At 41.5% G+C, this 24,741-nt stretch overlaps 1 protein-coding gene and 1 long non-coding RNA gene across 2 annotated transcripts in view; one reads left to right on the forward strand and one right to left on the reverse strand.

The window, feature by feature from the left end:
* Nucleotides 1-7,994, reverse strand: part of LOC149458144 (uncharacterized) — a 119,080-nt gene extending 111,086 nt beyond the window's left edge. The window contains exon 1 of the long non-coding RNA XR_016313499.1: nucleotides 7,611-7,994. This is a non-coding gene — a long non-coding RNA (uncharacterized LOC149458144). The remainder of the gene's footprint in view (nucleotides 1-7,610) is intronic.
* CYGB (cytoglobin) overlaps nucleotides 7,962-24,741 on the forward strand; it is a 66,312-nt gene continuing 49,532 nt past the window's right edge. The window contains exon 1 of the mRNA XM_089682659.1: nucleotides 7,962-8,304. Within this exon, the coding sequence (XP_089538785.1) occupies nucleotides 8,162-8,304 (143 nt within the window). The 5' untranslated portion in view covers nucleotides 7,962-8,161. The remainder of the gene's footprint in view (nucleotides 8,305-24,741) is intronic.

Consider the following 24,741-nt stretch of genomic DNA (forward strand, 5'->3'; position numbering starts at 1 on the left):
TCATTCTTCTTCTTCTTCTTCTTCTTCTTTTCATTCTTCTTTTCATTCTTCTTCTTCTTCTTTTCATTCTTCTTCTTCTTTTCATTCTTCTTTTCATTCTTCTTCTTCTTCTTTTCATTCTTCTTCTTCTTCTTTTCATTCTTCTTTTCATTCTTCTTCTTTTCATTCTTCTTCTTCTTTTCATTCTTCTTCTTCTTCTTTTCATTCTTCTTTTCATTCTTCTTCTTCTTCTTCTTTTCATTCTTCTTCTTCTTCTTCTTTTCATTCTTCTTCTTCTTTTCATTCTTCTTCTTTTCATTCTTCTTCTTCTTCTTTTCATTCTTCTTCTTCTTCTTTTCATTCTTCTTTTCATTCTTCTTCTTTTCATTCTTCTTCTTCTTCTTTTCATTCTTCTTTTCATTCTTCTTCTTCTTCTTTTCATTCTTCTTCTTTTCATTCTTCTTCTTCTTCTTTTCATTCTTCTTTTCATTCTTCTTCTTCTTCTTTTCATTCCTCTTCTTCTTCTTTTCATTCTTCTTTTCATTCTTCTCATTCTTCTTTTCATTCTTCTTTTCATTCTTCTTCTCATTCTTCTTTTCATTCTTCTTCTTCTTCTTTTCATTCTTCTTCTTCTTCTTTTCATTCTTCTTTTCATTCTTCTAATTCTTCTTTTCATACTTCTTTTCATTCTTCTTCTTCTTCTTTTCATTCTTCTTCTTCTTCTTTTCATTCTTCTTTTCATTCTTCTTCTTCTTTTCATTCTTCTTTTCATTCTTCTCATTCTTCTTTTCATTCTTCTTTTCATTCTTCTTCTCATTCTTCTTTTCATTCTTCTTCTTTTCATTCTTCTTCTTCTTCTTTTCATTCTTCTTCTTCTTTTCATTCTTCTTCTTCTTCTTTTCATTCTTCTTTTCATTCTTCTTCTTCTTCTTTTCATTCTTCTTTTCATTCTTCTTCTTCTTTTCATTCTTCTTCTTCTTTTCATTCTTCTTTTCATTCTTCTTCTTTTCATTCTTCTTCTTCTTCTTTTCATTCTTCTTTTCATTCTTCTTTTCATTCTTCTTCTTCTTCTTTTCATTCTGCTTCTTCTTCTTTTCATTCTTCTTTTCATTCTTCTCATTCTTCTTTTCATTCTTCTTTTCATTCTTCTTTTCATTCTTCTTTTCATTCTTCTTCTCATTCTTCTTCTCATTCTTCTTCTCATTCTTCTTCTTTTCATTCTTCTTCTTTTCATTCTTCTTCTTCTTCTTTTCATTCTTCTTCTTTTCATTCTTCTTTTCATTCTTCTTCTTCTTCTTCGTCGTGCCCCGTGACTGCCCAAATGAGTGAAGTGTGCGGTGATTCTAAGATCGACGGCACTCATCTGCATGTCATACTGACTGACAGTATTATTTCTCTTCCCCAGCAGACTCCAAGGGCATTTAAATTAAAGGTACAGTGTTCTGCACTAATATAAAGGCTCTCTGAAGCCTAGAAACCCTTTTAATAAGTTAAATTCGCATCAAATCGAATTTCTCCCGCAAATTCGGCGAATCAGCCGAATCGAATTTTTGAATAATTCGCTCATCTCTAGTTGTTATTATCATAAAAGTCAGCCAATGTGTTGGCCCCTGGTAACACATTGACTGTCTTTTACTTTCCTGTTGTTACACAGTGGCTTAATAGTTAGCACTCTTGCCTTGCAGTACTGGGGTCCCGGGTACACTATCTGCATGGAGTTTGCATGTTCTTCCTGTGCTTGCATGGGTTTCTTCTGGGAACTCTGGTTTCCTCCCAAACTCCACAGACATGCTAGTAGATGAATCGGCTGCTGTCCAACCTGTTCCTTGTATGTATGCATATGAGCTAAGGTCCTTAAAGAGGAACTCCACCCATACTATCAAAAATAAACATTTCTATTCCTAATACCTGTCCCTGGATGAAACCAAAAAACATACTTACTAGTTCATGAAGTTAAGTGTTGCCTTGCTTACAGAGATAGTCCTCCCTACACTGCCATCTTGAATTGAGATCTAGAACCCTGGGCCCTGCCAGAAAACTGACCAAGACCCTGCAATAATTCTGTGCATGTGTGATATTCCACAAACTGTCTCCTGGGATGTGTGATGTAGAAATCCCAGAAGGCAGTTCGCAAGATCTTGTGCATGTGCAGACATGTTGCAAGGGCTCCTGTAGTGACCTGCAGTATGTGTGTGCAGTCACAGGGTCAGGGTACGGGTCAGGGTACATCATCTTCACTTAGGTGAGGATAAAGGACATGGATTTAAAGTGGAACTATACTCGGCTCCAGAGATGCGGCTTCCCATTGCTCCACACCCAGCCACTGACATCTTCAGGCGGCCAGCTTCCAGGTCTCAATTGCTGGCAGCTGTCACTGGCCAGGTCAGGATGACGTTGTTTCCTCGCATGCACAGGAGTTCAGGCAAATTTGGCATTGTCAAATTTGTACAAGGAGCTGCGCATGCATGGCTCACTGTACAGGGGCAGACAGGCAGGTAGGTAACTTTAGAAGAGCCAAAGCATTTTTTTAAATCTAAAGTTCCACTTTAAGGAAAATAAGGTATTTCCCTTAAAAAAAAAAAAAATATATATATATATATATATATATATAGCAAAAGTGTAATAGGGATGGGGGAGGAGGCAAGAGAAAAGGGGTTAAGGTGCATTTAAAGTTGTTGTAAAGGTAGGAAAAGATTAAACACAATAGCTGCAACGAGAGATTTGCTTATCTCTGCTGCATAATGTGGATGGAGGAATCCACTAAAATGATCTATATGTGTCTGGCCAGCTTAGATTGTAAGCTCCTTGAGGCAGGGACTGATGCAAATGTAAAATATGTAAATTGTGATTATAGAAATACATGTAATAAATAACAACAACAAAGATTTTTGGACTCTTGAGATGATCATTTGGTCCACTTTCTTTCATCATTGCCCTCCTGAAATGCGTTGACTGCTTATTACCTTCAAGTGATAACAATGTACAGTAGGATCTTGGACTCTTGAGACGATTGTTTCACCTTTCACCTTCATCGTTGGCCTCCTAATATCTGTTAGCTGCCTATTACCTCCATGTTATAATACCAATAAAGGTTCTTGGACTTTTGAGACAATCATTTCAGCACTCTCTCTTTTATCATTGGCCCCCTGAAATGTGTTGGACATCTATTACTATCCTATGATAATAACTATATAGGATCTTGGTCTATTGAGACGAATGTTTGGTGCTCCTACTTTCATCACTGTGACGGGAGTCACTTTGGGTGGGGGGCCCATGGAACCCAGCTCACTTTGGAGAGGTGGGGAGACCCCTGTCTCAGCTCCCCATATCCCTCTAATGTGTAAAACACCCTGTGCCTGTTAGGGGTACAGGGTGATCTGTCCTAATATTGTATGGGCTTTGTCTCAGACTGTCTAGACATGTTTAGGAGATGAGGGGGGCTGTTGATTGTTTAATGTCATGTGGCTGCATCCCATTGTTCTATTATTTGTCTGGTTTGGGAGCAAACTATTATGGGATGTATGTGTTTATGTGTATTAGCTTAGTGGGGGGGGGGGGTCTCCAGCAGCCTTCCCTCCTGATGGGACTGTCTGCTGGTGTGAAGTTTGAATACCTGTGTGTCTCTTGTTACTAAATGTAGATTGCCCCGCCCTGTGTCATTATGCAGGGGGGGGGGATTGTCCCCTAAGTGTATATATCTTGTATCTGTGTTCAAATAAAGTAGTCTACCTCCTGGTGTACTTCAAGACGGGTGACATCAAGTCTTGTATAGTCGGCTGTGGTGTCTGTTGTCAGTGTTCGGACGGGGAAGCGGTAGTCTAACGGAAGTACTCAAGCGCAGTCTGGGTTGGTTCTGTTACAATCACTGGCTCCCAATATGTGCTAGGTGCTTATTACTTTCATGTTATAATAACAATAAAGAATCTTGGACTCTTGAGACATTCATTTGGTGCTCTATCTTTTATCGTTGGCCCCCTGAAATGCATTTACTTTTTTTTCACCTTCCTGAGATAATAACTATAAAGGATCTTGGACTATTAAAATGATAGTCTGGTGCTCCCACTTTCATCACTGGCTCCCAATACGTGCTGGGTGCCTATTATTTCCATGTTATAAAAACAATAAAGGATCTCGGACTTTTGAGACATTCATTTGGTGCTTTATCTTTTATCATTATCCCCATTAAATGGGTTGGATGTTTTTTAAAAAAAATAAATTACAAAAAGGCCCCATTCACATATGCGCTTCTTGTATATGTGCATGTTTCCAGTGTTTTCCCGCAACATGCATAGGGCAGCCCAATCACTTGAATGGACTGCCCTACATGCAACAAACATGCCAAAAGAAGCTCCCACACCTTTTCGGGCATTGAGCTTTGCACTTTTTTTTTTTACCACACTGCATCCAACGCAATTCAGGGGGCTAATGGTCAAAGATAGAGCACTTTTGTTGTCCGCATTTGGGGTGTCATTAACAAATAATTGCAAGTACGACAAACTTTTTTCACGTGTTTTAGATATGGAACAATTGAGATAATTGTTTGGTGTTCTCTCTTTTATAGTTGGCCCCTGATACATGTTGGCAGTCTTTTGCTTTCCTGTCATAGTAACAATAAAGAATCTTGGACTCTTGGGAGGATTATTTGCCGCTCTCTCTTTTTTTATCACTGCCCCCTGCTATGTATTGGCTGTCCATTGCCATTTTGCCAATAACAATAAAGCATCTTGGACAATTGAGACAATTGTTTAGTGCTCTCTCCCTTTTATCATTGGCCCTCTGAAATGCGTTGGCTGCCTTATATCTTCATGTGATGCTATCAATAAAGGAATTTGGACTCTTGAGAAAATGGTTTGGTGCTCTCTCTTTTTTTTTAGTTCCCTGAATTACATTGAATGTCTATTACCTTCATGAGATAATAATAAAGGAACTTGAACTGTTGAGCTGATCATTTGACACTCTCTATTTTATTGTAAGCCCCCCTGATACACATTGGCTGTCTATTATTCCTGTGATAATAACAATAAAGGATCTCAGATTATTGAAACGATCCTTTGTTGTTCTCTATTTTAACACTGGCCCTGAAACGTCCACCCTGAGGAAGTCACGTGTCTATCGTGACGCAACGCGTCGGTACGCGAGGAGGATTCTGGGAGCGCGGTGACGTCATTTCCGGCGTGGCGGCCATATCTGAAACCCCTATATTAAATACCCATGCAAGGCATTCATAGCATGTGGTAGAGGAGCCTGTTATTGAAGATTATAATGTGAGTGGACATTCTTATTTGTATATAGAATGAATAAATACAGTTTTACACTATGTAAGCTTTCTGTCCATATATGAACCGAGGAGGAAGCTGCTGATAAAGTTTATGACTCTGGGGAGGATCTGGTGATTCATCAGAGTGGTGTTTTATCCTAAGGCGAGCTGGCCCTGTGGGGTCTATGTAAGGAGGTGAGGGGCCACTGTAGCCACTGTTTGGATTCACATAGTGTGGACACTTGTCATCACATGCATGAAGATTGAAAGTTTTTTGGACATTCATTTGGACTTATCTTTTGATGATTTATATTTGGAGTGATTTTTGAATTATTGGTTGTGATCACTTTGAACACTTTTAATATTCCCGGTGGGAATACACGTGTTGCACGTTATTTTATTTGCACATTTGCACAGATTTTTAGCACGTATTTATATATTTATTTATATATTTATTATTTAAGATTTAGCGCTGCACTTTGGATTATTTATTAATAAAGGAACTTGTTCCATTGAGCTGATCATTTGGTGTTCTCTATTTTATTGTTGGCCCCCTGATAAGCGTTGGCTATCACTTCTGTGATCATACCAATAAAGGATCTCAGACGATTGAGATGATCCTTTAGTACTCTCTCTTTACAGTTGGCCCCTTGAAATGTGTTGGACTATTTTTACCATCCTGATGTAATTACTAAAAAGGGTTCTTGGACTTTTGAGAATATTGTTTGGTGCTCTCACTGATAAACATTGCCATCTATTCTCTTCCTGTGATAATAATAGTAAAAGATTTTGGATGATTGTTTGGTGTTCGCTCTTCTATTGTTGGCTCCTGAAATGCATTGTATTATTTTTACATTCCTGAGGTAATACCTATAAAAGTTCTTGGACTCTAGAGTAGATTATTTGGTGCGCCCACTGATACATATTGGCTGTATATTATCTTTCTGTGATAACAACAGTAAAGGATTTTGGACAATTGTTTGGTGCTCTCTGTTTTATCATTGGCCCCCTGAAATGTGTTGTTTTCTTTGTTTACCTTGCTGAGGTAATACCTAAAAGGGTTCTTGAACTCTTGAGAAGATCATTTGGTGTTCTCAATTAAACACATTGGCTGTATATTATCTTTCTGTGACAAAAACAGTAAAGGATTTTAGACAATTGTTTGGTGCTCTCTAATTTATCATTGGCCCCCTATAACGCATTGGATTTTTTTAAAATCTTGAGGTAATAACTAAAAAAGGCTCTTGAACTCTTGAGAAGATCATTTGGTGCTCTCACTGATACACATTGTCTTTCTCTTATCCTATGGTAAAAGTGAAGGATTTGGACAATTGTTTGGTGCTCTCTATCTTATTGTTTGGCCCCTGAAATGCATTGGATTTTTTTTCTTTTACTTGCTACAGGTTATAACTATAAAGGTTCTTGGACTCTTGAGAAGATCATTTGGTGCTCTCACTGATACACACTGGGGGGTTTATTTATTAAAGCTGGAGAGTGGAAAATCAGGCTCACTTCTGCATAGAAACCAATCAGCTTCTAACTTCAGCTTGTTCAATTACGCTTTGGCAATAAAACCCAGAAGCTGATTGGTTTCTATGCAGAAGTGAGCCTGACTTTCCACTCTCCAGCTTTAATAAATAAACACCATTGACTACCAATTATCTTCCTGTGATAATAGTAATAGAAATAATAATGATAATAATAATAATATTAATAATAATAATAATAATAATAACCGTAGTAGTAATAATAACAGCAATAATAATAAAAGTAATAATAATAAGAACAATAATAATGATAATAGAAATAATAGTAGTAGTTGTAATAATAGTAATAATAATAGTAATAAGAATAATAGTAATAACAGAAATTATAGTAGTAGTAGTAACAATAATAGTACTAATAATAGCAATAATAATAGTAATAATAATAATAATAGAAATAATAGTAGTAGTAATAATAGTAGTAATAATAATAGTAGTAGTAATAATAATAATAGTAATAATAATAATAGCAATAATAATAGTAATAATAATAGTAGTAGTAGTAATAATAATAGTAGTAGTAATAATAATAATAGTAATAATAATAATAGCAATAATAATAGTAATAATAATAGTAGTAGTAGTAATAATAATAGTAGTAGTAATAATAATAATAATAGTAATAATAGTAGTAGTAGTAATAATATTAATAATAGCAATAATAGTAGTAGTAATAATAATAGTAATAATAATAGTAATAATAAGAGCAATAATAATGATAATAATAATAATAATAGCAATAATAATATTAATAATAAAGGATATTGGACAATAGTCTGGCGCGATGTCTTTTATCGTTGACTCTCTGATATGTGTTGGCTGTCTCTTACCTTCCTATAATAACACCAATAAAGGGTCCCGACCCCCTTGGGACCATGGTTTGGCTCTCCCTCTCTCTTTTATCAGGTAGACACAGTATATGGCATGGAGGGGATTGGAAGGTAGTTGACAGGTAAGCATAGACATGAGAAAGCAATGTGGGGGGGATGGGATGATCAGAACCTACAGGACTGATGCAGAGGGGTGGAGGTGAATGGAAGGGGTGACACTGTGAGCATGCTGGCGGATGGGGAGAAGGGAGGACAAGAAGAAAGAGTTAAGAAAGAGAAGGTGAAAAGGGGAGGGGAGAAGGCAGGGACAGAAGGAAAGAGAAGGAGAGGAGGGGGGAGAGGTGGGACGGGAGATTGGCTCTGAGCATTGTGACAATGCCTTGAAATATCTTACTTTTGCTCAGTTTGTGTGCGGGCTGCCATTCACACGCAGCATAATATGGACAGAGCTGTGAGCGCCGACTACTAGAGGCTCTGTGCACAGCCCGGACCCCGACACCCGACACCCCCGACATCTCCGTGTGTGTGTGACATCGCATCCTGACGGCTCCATGGAGAAAGTCCAAGAGGAGAATGACACTGAGCGCTGGGAGAGAGCCGAGGAGATAACGGACACCGAGAAGGGGATCATCAAGGAGACCTGGGAGCGGATCTATGCCAACTGCGAGGATGTGGGGGTCTCCATACTCATCAGGTAATGGGGTCACCACCTGGCACAGGGGGTCACCCACCTTCTACAACCCCCGCTCATCGGCCACCCTCCGCCTATCATTCACACATGGACGGGGACTAGGGGGCAGCACATGTACGGAGCACCATCACTCCCCACCTACCTTCCTACCCACCTACCGTGCCCGGCCACCATGTACACAGCACGATCCCCACCTACCTGGATACCCACCTACAGTGCCCTGCCACCATGTACACAACATGATCCCCACCTACCTGCCTACCCACCTACCGTGCCCTGCCACCATGTACACAACATGATCCCCACCTACCTGCCTACCTACCGTGTCCTGCCACCATGTACACAGCATGATCCCCACCTACCTGCCTACCTACCGTGTCCTGCCACCATGTACACAGCATGATCCCCACCTACCTGCCTACCTACCGTGTCCTGCCACCATGTACACAGCATGATCCCCACCTACCTGCCTACCGTGCCCTGCCACCATGTACGCAGCATGATACCTACCTACCTACTGTGTCCTGTTACCATGTACACAGCAGGATCCCCACCTACCTACTTAATGTGCTCTGCTACCATGTACACAGCATAATCCCCACCTACCTACCGTGTCCTGACACCATTTACACAGCATAATCCCCACCTACCTACTGTGTCCTGACACCATGTACACAGCATAATCCCCACCTACCTTCCCACCTACCTACTGTGCCCAGCCACCATGTACACAGCATGATCCCCACCTACCTACCATGTCTTGCCACTGTGTACACAGCATGATCCCCACCTACCTACCTACCTGCCTACTGTGCCCTGCCACCATGTACACAGCATGATCCCTACCTGCCTGCCTACCTACCTACCGTGCCCTGCCACCATGTACACAACATGACCCCCACCTACCGTGTCTAGCCACTATGTACACAGCATGATCCCCACCTACCATGCCCTGCCACCATGTACACAGCATGATCCCCACATACCTACCGACCATGTCTTGCCACTGTGTACACGGCATGATCCCCAGCTACCTATCTACTGTGCCCTTCCACCATGTACACAGCATGATTCCCACCTACCTACCCACCTGCCTACTGTGTCCTGACACCATGTATACAGTATGATCCCTACCTACCTTATTACCTACCGTGTCCGGCCACCAAGTACACAGCACGATCCCTACCTACCTACTGTGTCTAGCCACTGTGTTCACAGCATGATCCCCACCTAACTACCATGCCCTGCCACTATGTACACAGCATAATCCATACCTACCTACTGTGCCATGCCACAATATACACAGCATGATCTCTACCTACCTGCCTTCCTACCTACCTACCGTGCCCTGCTACCATGTACACAACACTTTCCCTATCTACCGTGCCCTGCCACCATGTACACAGCACAATTCCTGCTTACTTACTGTGCCCTGCCACCATGTACATGGCAACGATTCCTACCTACCATGCCCTGCTACCATGTACACAGCATGATCCCTACCTACCTATCATTCCTTGCCACTGTGTACAAAGCATGATCCCTACCTACCGCACCCTTCCACCATGCCTACCACACAGCATGAATACTACCTACCGTGCCCTATCACCATGTACGCAGCATGATCCCCACCTACCTACCGTGCCCTTCCACCATGTACACAGCACGATCCCTACCTACCTACCGTGCCCTGCCACCATGTACACAGCATAATCAATACCTACCTACCTATCATGCCTTGCTACCGTGTACACAGCATGATCCCTATCTACCTACGGTGCCCTGTCACCATGTACACAGCATAATCCCCACCTTCCTACCTACGGTGCGCTGCCACCATGTACACAGCATAATCCCCACCTATCTACCTACCATGCCCTAACACCATGTACACAGCATAATCCCCACCTACCTACCAACCATGCCCTGCCACCATGTACACAGCATGATCCCCACCTACCTACCGGGCCCTGCCACCATGTACAGAGCATGATCCCTACCTACCTACCCACCTACCTACTGTGCCCTGCCACCATGTACACAGCATGATCCCTACCTGCCTGCCTACCTAACAACCGTGCCCTGCCACCATGTACACAGCATAATCCCCACCTACCTACCAACCTACTGTGCCCTGCCACCATGTACAGAGCATGATCCCTACCTACCGTGCCTTGCCATTGTGTACACACCATTATCCTACCTACTGTGCCCTGCCACCATGCCTACCACACAGCATGAATACTACCTACCGTGCCCTGCAACCATGTACACAGCATGATCCCTACCGTGCCTTGCCACTGTGTACACAGCATGATCCTACCTACTGTGCCTTGCCACCATGTACACAGCATGATTGCTACCTACCTTCCATGCTCTGCCTCCATGTACACAGCATGATCACTACCTTCCTACCTACCTACCTACCTACCTACCTACCATGCACTGCCACAATGCATAGAGCACCATAACTCACTATCTACCTACCGTGCACTGCTACCATCAAAACCACAGCAGGATGATTCATTACTTACCATGTACTGTCACCACACATCGTCACAACACTCCCCATGAACGCATACATGTAATGGTGGCCATACACTTTTATTATTTATTATCCAATCAATCATCTCAGCAAACTGTCAAAACTTCCCTTTCCATTAATTTAGATTGGATTGGATCAAACAGAGTCGAGTGACCAGGGTGGAAAGTGATCAATCATGTTGCATCGATTATGTACTGATATGTTTTGTTCATTCATTTGATTTAATTTGATTTGATTTCAGTCCATTAGATTTTGAGATTACATGGTGAAAAAAGAGATACAATTGATCATTAGATTATGAGATTACATGGTGAAAAAAGAGATACAATTGATCATTAGATTATATGGTGAAAAAAGAGATACAATTGATCATTAGATTATGAGATTACATGGTGAAAAAAGCGATACAATTGATCATTTATGATCTGGTCTTCCAACTATCGATCGAAATCTACTTCCCTGTATGTGACATACCAATTGAATGGGTTGTCAACTATCATAAAAGAGTGAGCAGAAAAGAAATCATTAGTCTATTAAAGTGTGAGTGACATCCATTAAACAAGCTTCTCTACCAACAAGAAGGGGCTCTGTGCATACCACCTTCACAGAACGGGAGGCCCACCAATTGCTCTATGCCATAGTTACAAAGAGGGGTTCCCTTTGCCTGACTGTCCTGATTTCCTTCCAGGTTTACATCCCCTTGGAATTTATATCCTGTATAAATTTCAGCCAATCTTTTAGGGTCATCACACACATTCCAATCTGAAGGCACAATTTGAATACCATAACAATTACAGTGGTCATACATGCTTTGATAAGTGATTGATTTGTTTGCCAACTGATCTCCCCTGATAGAAATAATTGATTGACAGTCGACAACACAATCAATCAATATGCCACAGACAGGAAAATGGATTTCGATCAAAGACATGCTGGTAGGTTAATTGGCTCCTGTCTAAATTGGCCCTAGGATGTGTATGTATGAATGTGAGTTAGTGACCTTAGATTGTACGCCCCTTGAGGGTTAGGGACTGATGTGAATGTACAATATATAGGTAAAGCGCTGCGTAAATTGATGGCTCTATATAAATACCTTAAATAAATAAATAATAGTTGGAAGAAACAAACGCAAGTTATTGATTATATCTCTGTTTCCACCAGACAGCCTCATAATCATATCGATTTGAAAGAATTTCTGACCATATAATTCTACTGCTGCCAATTGATGCAAAATGATCAATCGTTCTCTGCCCAAACCTATCAACTTGGTTGGGCCTAAATCAGTTGTAAGGGTAGTTATGGCTATTTGATCACTTTGATCAAATTGCACATCGATCAGAAAATAAAGTTGAAGCATGTGTGGCCATCAGAAGTTTTACCAAAACTATGTAAAATGAGGACTTGCCTCATCCTTCCAATCGATCTGTATCCAACTACTAATACTACTTAGCTGTTGGTAGATCTAAAGCAAATTGTACAATCAGATTGTAATGTGAGCCGTAGGCTTAAGAACTACTATGTAATACAAGGTCCTGCCTAGTTGGATACAAATGGATTGCATAGTTTAGGTACGTCCTCATATTACATAGTTTTGGTAGATCTAAAGTTGATTGTACGGTCAAATTGTCACATGTATTGTGACCCTTAGGGTTAAAATGGACACTTGAAGCAAGCTTTGGGATCCTGATGACAGAATATTCCAGGGAAAGTCATCCTGTGACTTCTCTGTTTATGTTACATCTTCTATTTTTTCCTCTTCCCTGGCATGTTCCAGTAAAGGGATTGTGACAAGTGTGTGTAGGGACAATGAGGACAGCTCAATGGTAACATCATTTCACTGGTGGATCTGATCAGCAGTCCTCTCTATTATGCCTAGCTCTATTTCCTATATTTGTTTAACCTGTTTGTTATTGAAAAGAAATCTCTTCTCTTTCTTCTTGTTTACATCTATAAGATCAAACGACAAAGCTAACACACCAGGATAAAAAGATTTCTTATTACAAAGTGAGTTATTTTCAGGATTTGATCATTACATTCATGTGGCTAAAAGAAAGATCCGTTCTCTTGCCTTCAAGGTTTGTGAATTCAGGCAAATTAGTTAAAGTGGTTCTAAAGCTAAAACGTGTATCTTAAGGTGTTCCTAAACACAACAGTAAAATCAGTCTGTATATGCAGTAAAGCATGCTTGTTATACTCACTGTGGAACCTAAGGGGTTAATCCTCTGCATTGTGTAAAAAGACCGTTTGATTCTATCTCCTCTGTTCCTCCCCTTTTTCAAGCGACCACATCTGATCTCCTGATAAGACAGACTGAACCGTAGGCATTTTTCACATGCTCAGTTTGGTGTGTTGTATTGCTAGAGAGGTTCTTTTTTTTTTTTTTGGGAGAGTACATGTGATCAGCACAGGGACAATCAGCACTGCCCAGATAGAGGTCAGGGGTTTTGCATCCTCCTAGAGCAGAAAGAAAACTCCTCCTACAAGCTTTAGCTAGTGCTCTGCTGAATACTGATAGAAGTCACAAGACTGCTCTAACTGCTGATGAGAAAAGGTATTTAGCAGTTTATATTTACTAAAATAATTGCATTTCCATGTTGTGTGTACTGTGGGAGACCAGATACAGTTGCAAGAAAAAGTATGTGAACCCCTTGGGATTACGTGGAGTTTTGCATGAATTGGGCATAAAATGTGCTCTGAACGTCATCTAAGTCACAACAATAGAAGAACACAGTCTGCTGAACATAATACTGCACAAACATTAGATGTTGCCATGGTTTAATTGCACATAACATGTAAACATTCACAGTGCAGGGAGGAAAAAGTATGTGAACCTTTGGACTTAATAACTGGTTGACCCTCCTTTGGCAGCAATAACCTCAACCAAACGTTTCCTGTAGTTGCAGATCAGACCTGCACAACGATCTGGAGTAATTTTGGACCACTCCTCTTCACAAAACTGTTTCAGTGTAGCAATATTCTTGGGATGTCTGGTGTGAATCGTTCTCTTAAGGTCATGCCACAGCATTTCAATCGGGTTGAGGTCAGGACTCTGACTGGGCCACTCCAGAAGGCGTATTCTGTGCTGTTGCAGCCATTGTTTTGTTGAATTACTTAGATGCTTTGGGTCATTGTCCTGTTGCATCACCCATCCTCTGCGGAGCTTCTGTTGGCGGACAAATGGTCGTACGTTTTCCTGCAAAATGTCTTGATAACCTCTGGAATTTATTTTCCCATCAATGACAACAATCCGTCCAGGCCCTGAGGCAGCAAAGCAGCCCCAAACCATGTTGCTCCCTCCGCCATGTTTTACAGTGGGGGTGAGGTTTTGATGTTGGTGTGCTGTGCCTTTTTTTCTCCACACATAGTGTTGTGTGTTCTTCCCGAACAACTCAATCTTGGTTTCATCTGTCCACAGTATATTTTGCCAGTAGTGCTGTGGAACATCCAGGTGCTCTTTTTCAAACTTCAAACGTGCTGCAATATTCTTTTTGGACAGCAATGGCTTCCTCCGTGGTGTCCTCCCATGTACTCCATTCTTGTTTAATGTTTTCCTTATTGTAGATGTGTCAACAAAAATGTTAGCATGTGCCAGAGATTTCTGTAGGTCTTTAGCTGACACTCTGGGATTCTTCTTTACCTCATGCAGCATTCTGCGCTGTGCTCTTGCAGTCATTTTTACAGGACGACCACGCCTAGGGAGAGTAGCAACAGTGCTAAACTTTCTCCATTTGTAGACAGTCTGTCTTACCGTGGACACATGAACATCAAGGCTTTTGGAGATACTTTTGTAACCCTTTCCAGCTTCATGCAAGTCAACAATTCTTGATTGTAGGTCTTCTGAGAGCTCTTTTCTGCGAGGCATGGTTCACATCAGACAGTGCTTCTTGAAACCAGTAAACCCAAAACAGGTGTGTGTTTTTTAAAGGCAGGATAGCTGTCAGCAACACATCCAATATCATCACACTGATTGGAGTCAAGGTTGACTCACTCCTGGCTCCAATTAGCTCTGGGAGAAGTCATTAAGCTAGGGCCTCACATACATTTTCCTCCCTGCACTGTGAATGTTTACATGTTATGTGCAATTAAACCATGGCAACATCTAATGTTTGTGTAGTATTATGTTCAGCAGACTGTGTTCTTCTATTGTTGTGACTTAGATGACGTTCAGAGCACATTTTATGCCCAATTCATGCAAAACTCCACGTAATCCCAAGGGGTTCACATACTTTTTCTTGCAACTGTATATTATTATTATTATACAGAATTTATATATCACCAACAGTTTGCTCAGCACTTTACAATATAAAGGGAGACAATACACCAATAATACAGTTAAATACAAGAGGGTTAGGAGGACCCTGCTCCTTGGAGCTTACAGTCTAATAGGGAGCGGCTAGTGTTACAAAAGGTAATAACTGTGGGGGATAAACTGATAGGAGGAATAGAAGATTCCGTTATTAGCTGAGGGCAGGATAGGCTTCCCTGAAGAGATAGGTTTGCAGAGATCGCCAAAAAGTGGGCAGAGTAGGCAATAGTCGGATAGATTGGGGTAGAGAGTTCCTGAGGATGGAGGAGGCTCTGGAAAAGTACAGGAGACAAGCATGGGAGGATAAGACAAGGGATCTAGAGAGCAGGAGGTCATGGGAGGAGCGGAGAGTACGATTTTGGTGATATTTGGAGACCAGATTGGTGATGTGATTTGCGGCAGAGTTATAAATGGCTTTATATGTTATTGTTAATGTTTTGAATTTTATTCGTTGGGCAATGGGAACCCAGTGGAGGGATTGGCAGAGAGGGATGGCAGAATGAACGGATATAGTGAATGCAGGGTCCTGGGTTTAGTAACACTTTAATGCTTTCCTTGCATTAAAGTAAAAATTGTTTAGGTAGCAGTATGCCCCTCATTCCCACCTTATATGCACCTGACTACTCACTCGATCCAGAGCTGTGCCCTTCTGTAGCTGCTCTCCCCACTCCCACAGGCTGGGGCAGCAGAAGCCATTGGCTTTAACTGCTGTCAGTAAAATCCTTTAATAATGGGGCAAGGCTGAGCCATGCTCTCTGTGTCTGTGGACACAGGCAGTGCAGCTCGGGAGCAAACCTGCAGGTGCACCCCCATAGCAAACAGCTTGCTATGGGGTCACACCAAGACAAGGAATCCCAAGAACACCAGCGGGGGACCCCAGAAGAGGAGGTTTGGGGCTGTTCAGTGTGACTGCATTGCACACAGCAGGTAAGTATCAACCTGTTTATTATTTAAAAAAAATAGTCTTTACAATCACTTTAAAGCGGTAGTATACTTCTTCCAATAAAAATAAACTTCCTGCAAGGTAAAATATTAATGTGCTAGTATGCATCGAATACCCAGCACATTATGAGAGACTTACCTTGAAACTAAGCCCTCCAGCGGAGCACTATCACTGCGACTGGGCTTCTATCTTCACCCGGTCTTCCTTTGGGGTTCGCGGGTTCTGGCTGTTTGAATGCAGCATTGACGTCACTCCATGTGCATGCGCACAGGGGCCACAGCCACGGCACAGAGCTCTGAAGGGACGGCATGAATAGTCCTTCAGAGTGGATGCGCCAGTGACGTCACCAGCAGCTGCTCACTGGAATATCCCCTGATCGGCGCACGTTTAGGAGACATGCATCTTACCTACGGGCAAGCTTTATTATAAGATTACCTGTAGGTGCAAGTAGCAAAAAAGAGTTCACTACCACAAGCAATGTTCACATTTGGCATTCATTTCACAACAAACTAAATGTAGCAAAATAGCCTTTCTCCAACAGGGTTCTGTGGAGCCCTAGAGTTCCTTTAGAACAGGGGTCTTGAATTCAAATTTACGGAGGTCCGCTCAGCAAAATTTCCTTCCAGCAGAGGTCCGAATCTCCTTAGAGATATAACACATCGCAGTCCCCCGGTACATTGTGATCTATGACCTTTCACACTGTAGTCCCCTCTACATCACAGTCTCCTCTTTAAAGAAGTCCCACAGTGTCCTCTTTTCACCTTTACATCACAGCACCCCTTAACATACCACAGCACCCCTTAACATAACACAGCACCCCTTAACACAACACAGGTTCCCTAACATAACACAGCGCCCCTTAACATAACACAGCGCCCCAAACATAACACAGCATCCCTTAACACAACACAGCACCCCTAAAACACACAGCACCCCTAACAACAGCACCCTTGAAACACACAGCACCCCTAACAACACAGCGCCCCTAACATAACACAGCACCCTTTAACACAACACAGCGCCCCTAACATAACTCAGCACCCCTAACATAACACAGCGCCCCTTAACATAACACAGTGCCCCTAACATAACACAGCACCCTTTAACATAACACAGTGCGCCTAACACAACACAGTGCTCCTAAAACACACAGCACCCCTAACTACAGCGCCCTTCAAACACACAGCACCCCTAACAACACAGCGCCCCTAACATAACACAGCGCCCCTAACACAACACAACGCCCCTAAAACACACAGCACCCCTAACAACAGTGTCCTTGAAACACACAGCACCCCTAATAACACAGCGCCCCTTAACACAACACAGCACCCCTAACATAACACAGCACCCCAAACATAACACAGCAACCCTAACAACACAGCACCCTTTAACACAACACAGCACCCCTAAAACACACATCATCCCTAACAGCACAGCACCCCTAACATAACACAGCACCCCTTAACATAACACAGTGCCCCTAACACAACACAGCGCCCCTAAAACACACAGCACCCCTAACAGCGCCCTTGAAACACACAGCACCCCTAATAACACAACGCCCCTTAACACAACACAGCACCTCTAACATAACACAGCACCCCTTAACACAACACAGCACCCCTAATAACACAGCGCCCCTTAACACAACACAGCACCTCTAACATAACACAGCACCCCTTAACACAACACAGCACCCCTAACATAACACTACACCCCTTAACATAACACAGCATCTCTTAACACAACACAGCACCCCTTAACACAACACAGCACCCCTAACATAACACAGCACCTCTAACATAACACAGCACACCTAACATAACATAGCACCCCTTAACACAACACAGCAGCCCTAACATAACACAGCACCCCTTAACACAACACAGCAGCCCTAACATAACACAGCACCCCTTAACACAACACAGCACCCCTAACATAACACAACACAGAACCCCTAAAACACACATCACCCCTAATAACACAACGCCCTTTAACATAACACAGCACCCCTAACATAACAGAGCGCCCCTTAACATAACTCAGTGCCCCTAACACAAAACAGCACCCCTAAAACATACAGCACCACTAACAACACAGCGCCCTTTAAGACAACACAACTCCCCTAACATAACACAGCGCCCCTAACACAACACAGCACCCCTAAAACACATAGCACCCCTAACAGCACCCCTAAAACACGCAGCACCCCTAAAATACACAGCACCCCTAACAACACAGCATCCCTTAACATAACTCAGCACCCCTAACATAACACAGTGCCCCTAACACACTAAAGCACCCTTAAAACACACAGCACACCTAACAAAACACAGCACCCCTAACATAACACAGCACCCCTTAACATAACACAGCTCCCCTAACACAATACAGCACCCCTAACATAAAACAGCATCCCTACAACACACCTAACACTATACAGCACCCCTAACATAACACAGCACCCCTAAAACACAGCACACCTAACACAACACAGCTCCCCTAACATAACACAGCACCCCTTAACATAACACAGTGCCCTTAACACAACACAGCGCCCCGAGGGGTGGTCCTGTCTAGACCGTGGCCGTGCCGCAGCTTCTGCTGGGTGTCCTCTTCCCGGCCTCCCGCCTGGGCGGGGTGTGGGGGGCTGCGGGTCAGGACTGAGGGGCGGGAGCTGGTGATTGCCCGGCTTGTTGGTGTGTGGGGACTTCTGCTCTCTGCAGCTTGAGGTGGGGGGCGGGAGTCTTTTTCATGTTGGTGGGCCGGGCAGTCATCCACTTGTTGACATGGTGATTTGGGCTGCTCCCACCCCTCGGTCCCGATCTGCAGCTCCTCGCACCCTGCCTACTGTGAGGATGGTGTCGGTGGCTGGGCAGGGGGCCCGAGGGAGGGCTCCCGGCAGTGACGGTGGCATGGCTGCGGTCCAGACGGGACTGTCCCTCGTTCTGGACCACGGTCCACCATTTAGTGACCACTGCTTTAGAGGTTCTCAGGGATTCCTTGAGCTGTGGTGGGTTGACCTCCCATGTGATAGTGTCTGCATAGTGCTGAAGCCAGTGTCACTTGGCAAAACCAACTGCATGGCACCAGTGGAGCCTCTCCTTGTACATGTCAGATAAGTCACAATTACCAGTAAGGGATGGATTCTTCCCATTGATGAAGAATGTAACCGAACATTCTTTCCACTGGCCACCATTGTAGCAAGGCATTCTTCGCACTGACCAGCAATGCAAGGGAGCGTATCTCCACAGACCACCAATACAAGGGAGCATTACTCTGATCACCAAAATAACAGGGTCTCTTTTCATTTCCTCTCTTGCCATTATTATTAGATGCATTTTAATTTAATAAATATTACTAAAAAATTACTTTTGTCGGACAAGGGGGATGTTAAATAATGATCCACCTTAGGTGTCAATTATTATGTATTATTTATTACAAGTATTTAAACTCTAAGAATGCCACATTCTTCATCCTTTGTTTATTATTAGTATATCTAAATCTTGCTGATCGTACCAGTGTTTCATGTGCTGTGGATGTAAATATTTTCAGCAAGAGATTGCTGAGAATTACTTCAAGATTTCTCCCAAGGTAAAAAGGTTGAGAAAAGTAAGGCATACACTCTGTTTACCAGTTGTTTTTCATTGACCAATGTGGATACATAGCACCTAGATTCTGACTAAAAGTGATTAAGAAAAAAGACTACTAAACTAGAAAACTGAAGTTATCTATGAATATAAGATGGTAATCAAAATATTTGACTGTCAAATAGATTTCAACATTAGCATGCATTTCTGTACTGACCGAGTGTGCATGTTTATGCCCTGAACAGCCAAGCTTACAGCCACCCTAATATGAATCAACTGACAAGGAAACAAACAGCTAAGCGTAGACTCTTCCATCAAAATTGCTTAGCCTGTCGTTGCCTGTATTGTCAATAGCCTTTTGGTAATTTTCCAGCAAGACCATAATTGGCCAGAATGGGTGACAATCATCTCATGTAACTAGGTACCTTTTTTTAAAAAAAAATCAGATAAAATAAAGAATGGAAGTTTATCAATTAGTAAATGGAAAATAGAGAAATATATAACAACTAAACAAAATAGTGATGGTTGTTTTCAGTTGATTTGAAAATTACAGTCACATGGCTAAAATAAAGATCCTTTTTGTCATGTTGAAGGTAAATTCAGCTTATTTAGTGGAAAGGAATTTTGACATTTTTATAAAATTTACATCAAATGTAGATGTTGCAAAATAGTTCAGATGCTCAAAAATCAAAGCATTAAAAAAAAAAAAGAACCATAAGGAAATAACAGATGCCTTTAATGTTTATAAGGTGCAAACATCAGAGATGTCCAAGCCTGCATCAAAACTAATTAGAAACCTACCTGTCTGAAGCTGCTAAAAGCTGAATTTTGATTGGAAAACCACTATTTCTTTGATATTAAAATAGGGTGCATATAGGAAAAAGCTTCATATACTATATATATACAGTTGTGTTCAAAATAATAGCAGTCAGACATCACTAACCTGATCAATCCCTGTTTTTGGTAGAATTGATATTTCTACATGGCAAATAATTTACTAGCAGGTGTAGTAGAGTAATAGAAATCCAACAGACCCAACAGTCATGACATGCATGCTGCTGATTCTGTGTAATTGAATCACTAATTGAAAGGGGCATGTTCAAAATAATAGCAGTGTGGAGTTCTATTAGTGAGGTCATTCATTCTTTGAAAAACAGGTGGCAATTATTGCCCTTATTTAAGGAAGGAAGGCAGCAAATGTTGTACATGCTGGTTATAGTGCATTTCTCTCTGAAATTCTGAGGAAAATGGGTCGTTCCAGACATCGTTCAGAAGAACAGCGTACCTTGATTAAAAAGTTGATTTGAGAGGGGAAAACATATAAAGAAGTGCAGACAATGATAGGCTGCTCGGCTAAAATGATCGCAAATGCTTTAAAATGGCAACCAAAGCCTGAAAGATGTGGAAGAAAGTGAAAAACTACCATTCGAATGGATAGAAGAACAGCCAAAATGGCAAGGACTCAGTCAACAATCAGCTCCAGGAAGATGAAAGAAGGTCTAAAGTTACCTGTGAGTACTGTTACAATTAGAAGACGCCTATGTGAAGCCAAGCTATCTGCAAGAAGCCCCGCAAAGTCCCACTGTTGAAAAAAAGACGTGCTGAAGAGGTTACAATTTGCCAAAGAGCACATTGACTGGCCTAAAGAGAAATGGCGCAACATTTTGTGGACTGATGAAAGTAAGATTGTTCTTTTTGGGTCTAGTGGCCGGAGACAGTTTGTCAGACGACCCCCAAACACTGAATTAAAGCCACAGTACACTGTGAAGACAGTGAAGCATGGTTGCGCAAGCATCATGATATGGGGATGTTTCTCATACTACGGTGTTGGGCCTATTTATCGCATACCAGGGACGATGGATCAGTTTGAATACATCAGAATACTTGAAGAGGTCATGCTGCCTTATGCTGAAGAGGAAATGCCCTTGAAATGGGTGTTCCAACAAGACAACGACCCCAAACACACCAGTAAACGTGCAACATCTTGGTTCCAGACCAAGAAGATTGACGTTATGGAGTGGCCAGCCCAATCCCCAGATCTTAATCTAATAGAAAACTTGTGGAGTGACATCAAAAATGCAGTTTCTGAGGGAAAACCAAGAAATAGAGAAGAACTGTGGAATGTAGTCCAATCATCCTGGGCTGGAATACCTGTTCACAGGTGCCAGAAGTTGGTTGACTCCATGCAACACAGATGTACAGCAGTTCTCAGAAACAGTGCGACTACAACTAAATATTCATGAAGTGATTCAAAGGAAAGCAAAATCTTTAAACATTTTTCAGTTTATATAGTGAATGTTTGAGTTTGTAAAGAAGAATACAAACACTGCTATTTTTTTGAACAGTCTAATATTCACTTTTCTTCAATTTTTTTAGAGGAACAACACAAATTTGATATATTTTTCTTCATGTTTTGATTTGGAATAGAATGTGTAGTGTTCCCAATGCATTTGTGTGTATGTAAATAAAAGCTATTAGAAGGATTTTGAGCTTTATTCACTTTTTTCAACACACTGCTATTATTTTGAACACAACTGTGTATATATATATATATATATATATATATATATATACTGATTTTTGACAGATTTTTAAATTGTACTTAGATAGGGAGAAGAACAGTCAAACTGAGCTGCATGTATAGCGTATAATAAGAAGATGAACAATATCCCATACCAGCCAATCAAATGTTATTCATTATCTGTGGGTTACTGTACTTTGTAATACTGTTTTTCATTTTGATTTTTTTTTTGTTAAGTAATGTAACATATAGTACTACAGCAAGACATATGTGCTCTTTCTACCAGTTCTATTCTTCATTGGCCAATGGGGATACATAGCACCTAGATTCTGAGCAAGAATGATGAAGGTTCAGAAAAAAAAGAAAATTAAAGGTGCCCATGAATTGTAATAAAAATATCTGTTCTGTATGCTTGTTTTATAGAACAATTGCAACATTAACATGTATGCTTGTACTAGCTAAGTATGCACGCTTATGACCCGAAAAGACAGTTCTGAAGCCAGAGTTACAATATGAACTGATCACAAAAGCTAGCTTATTAATGGACTCTTTCGCTGAGATCAATTGGTTTGAGGGAGCCTGCAGAGGTTCTAGACTGCCAGTAGACCTATAGTCATTTCCTCCCAATGACATCAATGATGGGGCACAATTCCTCCTAATAACACCAATGATGGGGTACAATTCCTCCCAATGACACCAATGATGGGGCACAATTCCTCCTAATAACACCAATGATGGGGCACAATTCCTCCCAATGACACCAATGATGGGGCACAATTCCTCCCAATGACATCAATGATGGGGCACAATTCCTCCTAATAACACCAATGATGGGGCACAATTCCTCCCAATGACACCAATGATGGGGCACAATTCCTCCTAATAACACCAATGATGGGGCACAATTCCTCCTAATAACAACAATGATGGGGCACAATTCCTCCCAATGACACCAACGATGGGGCACAATTCCTCCCAATAACACCAACAACAGGACCCGATGACACAAATGATGGTGCACGATTCATCCAAATGACACCTTGTGATCGGGCAAAATTCTTCCCACTGACACCAAAGATGGAGTGTTGTTTATTCCCACTGACATTCTAACCTTTTCTGCTCCCAATGGCCACAGTCCAGCCCCCCCCCCCCCCATGTCTGATGGAGAGTAAACCTGCCCTTTGTTTAGAAAGTTTGGAGACCCCTGCCTTAGGATAAGATGACAGGAACAACACATTAATGTCTAGAAATGAGTAGATGGAATATAGACATACAGCATTATCTTCTTATAACAAAATTGTATTTACACATCCTCACTTCCAGCACAAAAACTCAAGGAGCTCTCTCTCTCTGCTTATGGGTAAGTGGGCGAAATCATGCAAATGATTCCTTCTTGTCCCTTTTAGCCATCTGTGCATCCAGAACCCCGGATGTATAGAACACATACAGGCATCATTTTACACAGCAAGTATTACCAACTTGCATACAGCTGTTTCAAGCTTCTTAGCCCTCATCAGTGCAGGATATGTCTTTATTGGAAATATGGTGTAGGTAGGGCTTGTGAGTCCAGGATGTTGTAAATACAGTATATACCGTAAAAACTCTACAAAGTGGAAAAGCTAAAAACACGAGGTAATAGAACTAACGCTGAGCAAACTGTTGGCGCTATATAAATCCTGTATAATAATAATAACTTCCATAGTTTTCTTTAAAGCATTGAAATTTTAACTTGAACTCCCTGAATTGCACATATGAGGAGTTAAAATTGAGTTTTCTTTCATTCCACATGTACAAAATAATAAGCAGTAAAATAATATCAATGTGAAAATGTCATCCTTCCCCCCAACCCCAGGGGCTGTCTTGTTGCACAATGTCGCATGAAATATGGTAACTCATGGCTCCTTTTTAACCTTTTTTACTTGTGTAGGTAGGCGATTCTGATGTTTAATCTCATGAACACACAAATGTCTTTTCAGCAGGTTTTTTATCATAAGTTCTCCTGGGAGTAGGTTTTCTTAGCATCTGAAAGCATGGCGATGGAAGAAAGTTAATAAGGTGCTTTTGCTTAGTTGTTATGCCGTTTGTTTCATTTATTGCATGTGCTATTTATTATAAGTACTCATATATCACTGTGAACTTACACAGTGCTTTACATATGTATTTTGTACATTCACATCAGTCTCTACCCTTAAGGGGCATACAATCTAAGGTCCCTAACTCTCATTCATACATACACATACTAGGGCCAATTAACTTACCAGCATGTCTTTGAAGTGTTGGAGGAAACCCACGGAGGCACAGGGAGAACAAGCAAACTCCAGGCAGGTGATGCCGTGGTTGGGCTTCAAACCAGTGACCCTATTCCTGTCTGGTGGGAGTGCTAACCATTTAGCCACTGTGCTGCCATAGAGTATATTCATTTTAACATGTTACTAGGCATTTTCTACAAAACAGTCTAAGTAAAAATGGCAGTTGCTCAAATCAGTATATAACCAGCAAAATCCCACAGAACAGTCATAGCATTCGAATGCA

The sequence above is a fragment of the Staurois parvus genome, unplaced genomic scaffold (assembly GCF_062004578.1).
Source record: "Staurois parvus isolate SC_StPar_1 unplaced genomic scaffold, SC_StPar_1.0 ptg000293l, whole genome shotgun sequence".
NCBI lineage: Eukaryota > Metazoa > Chordata > Amphibia > Anura > Ranidae > Staurois > Staurois parvus.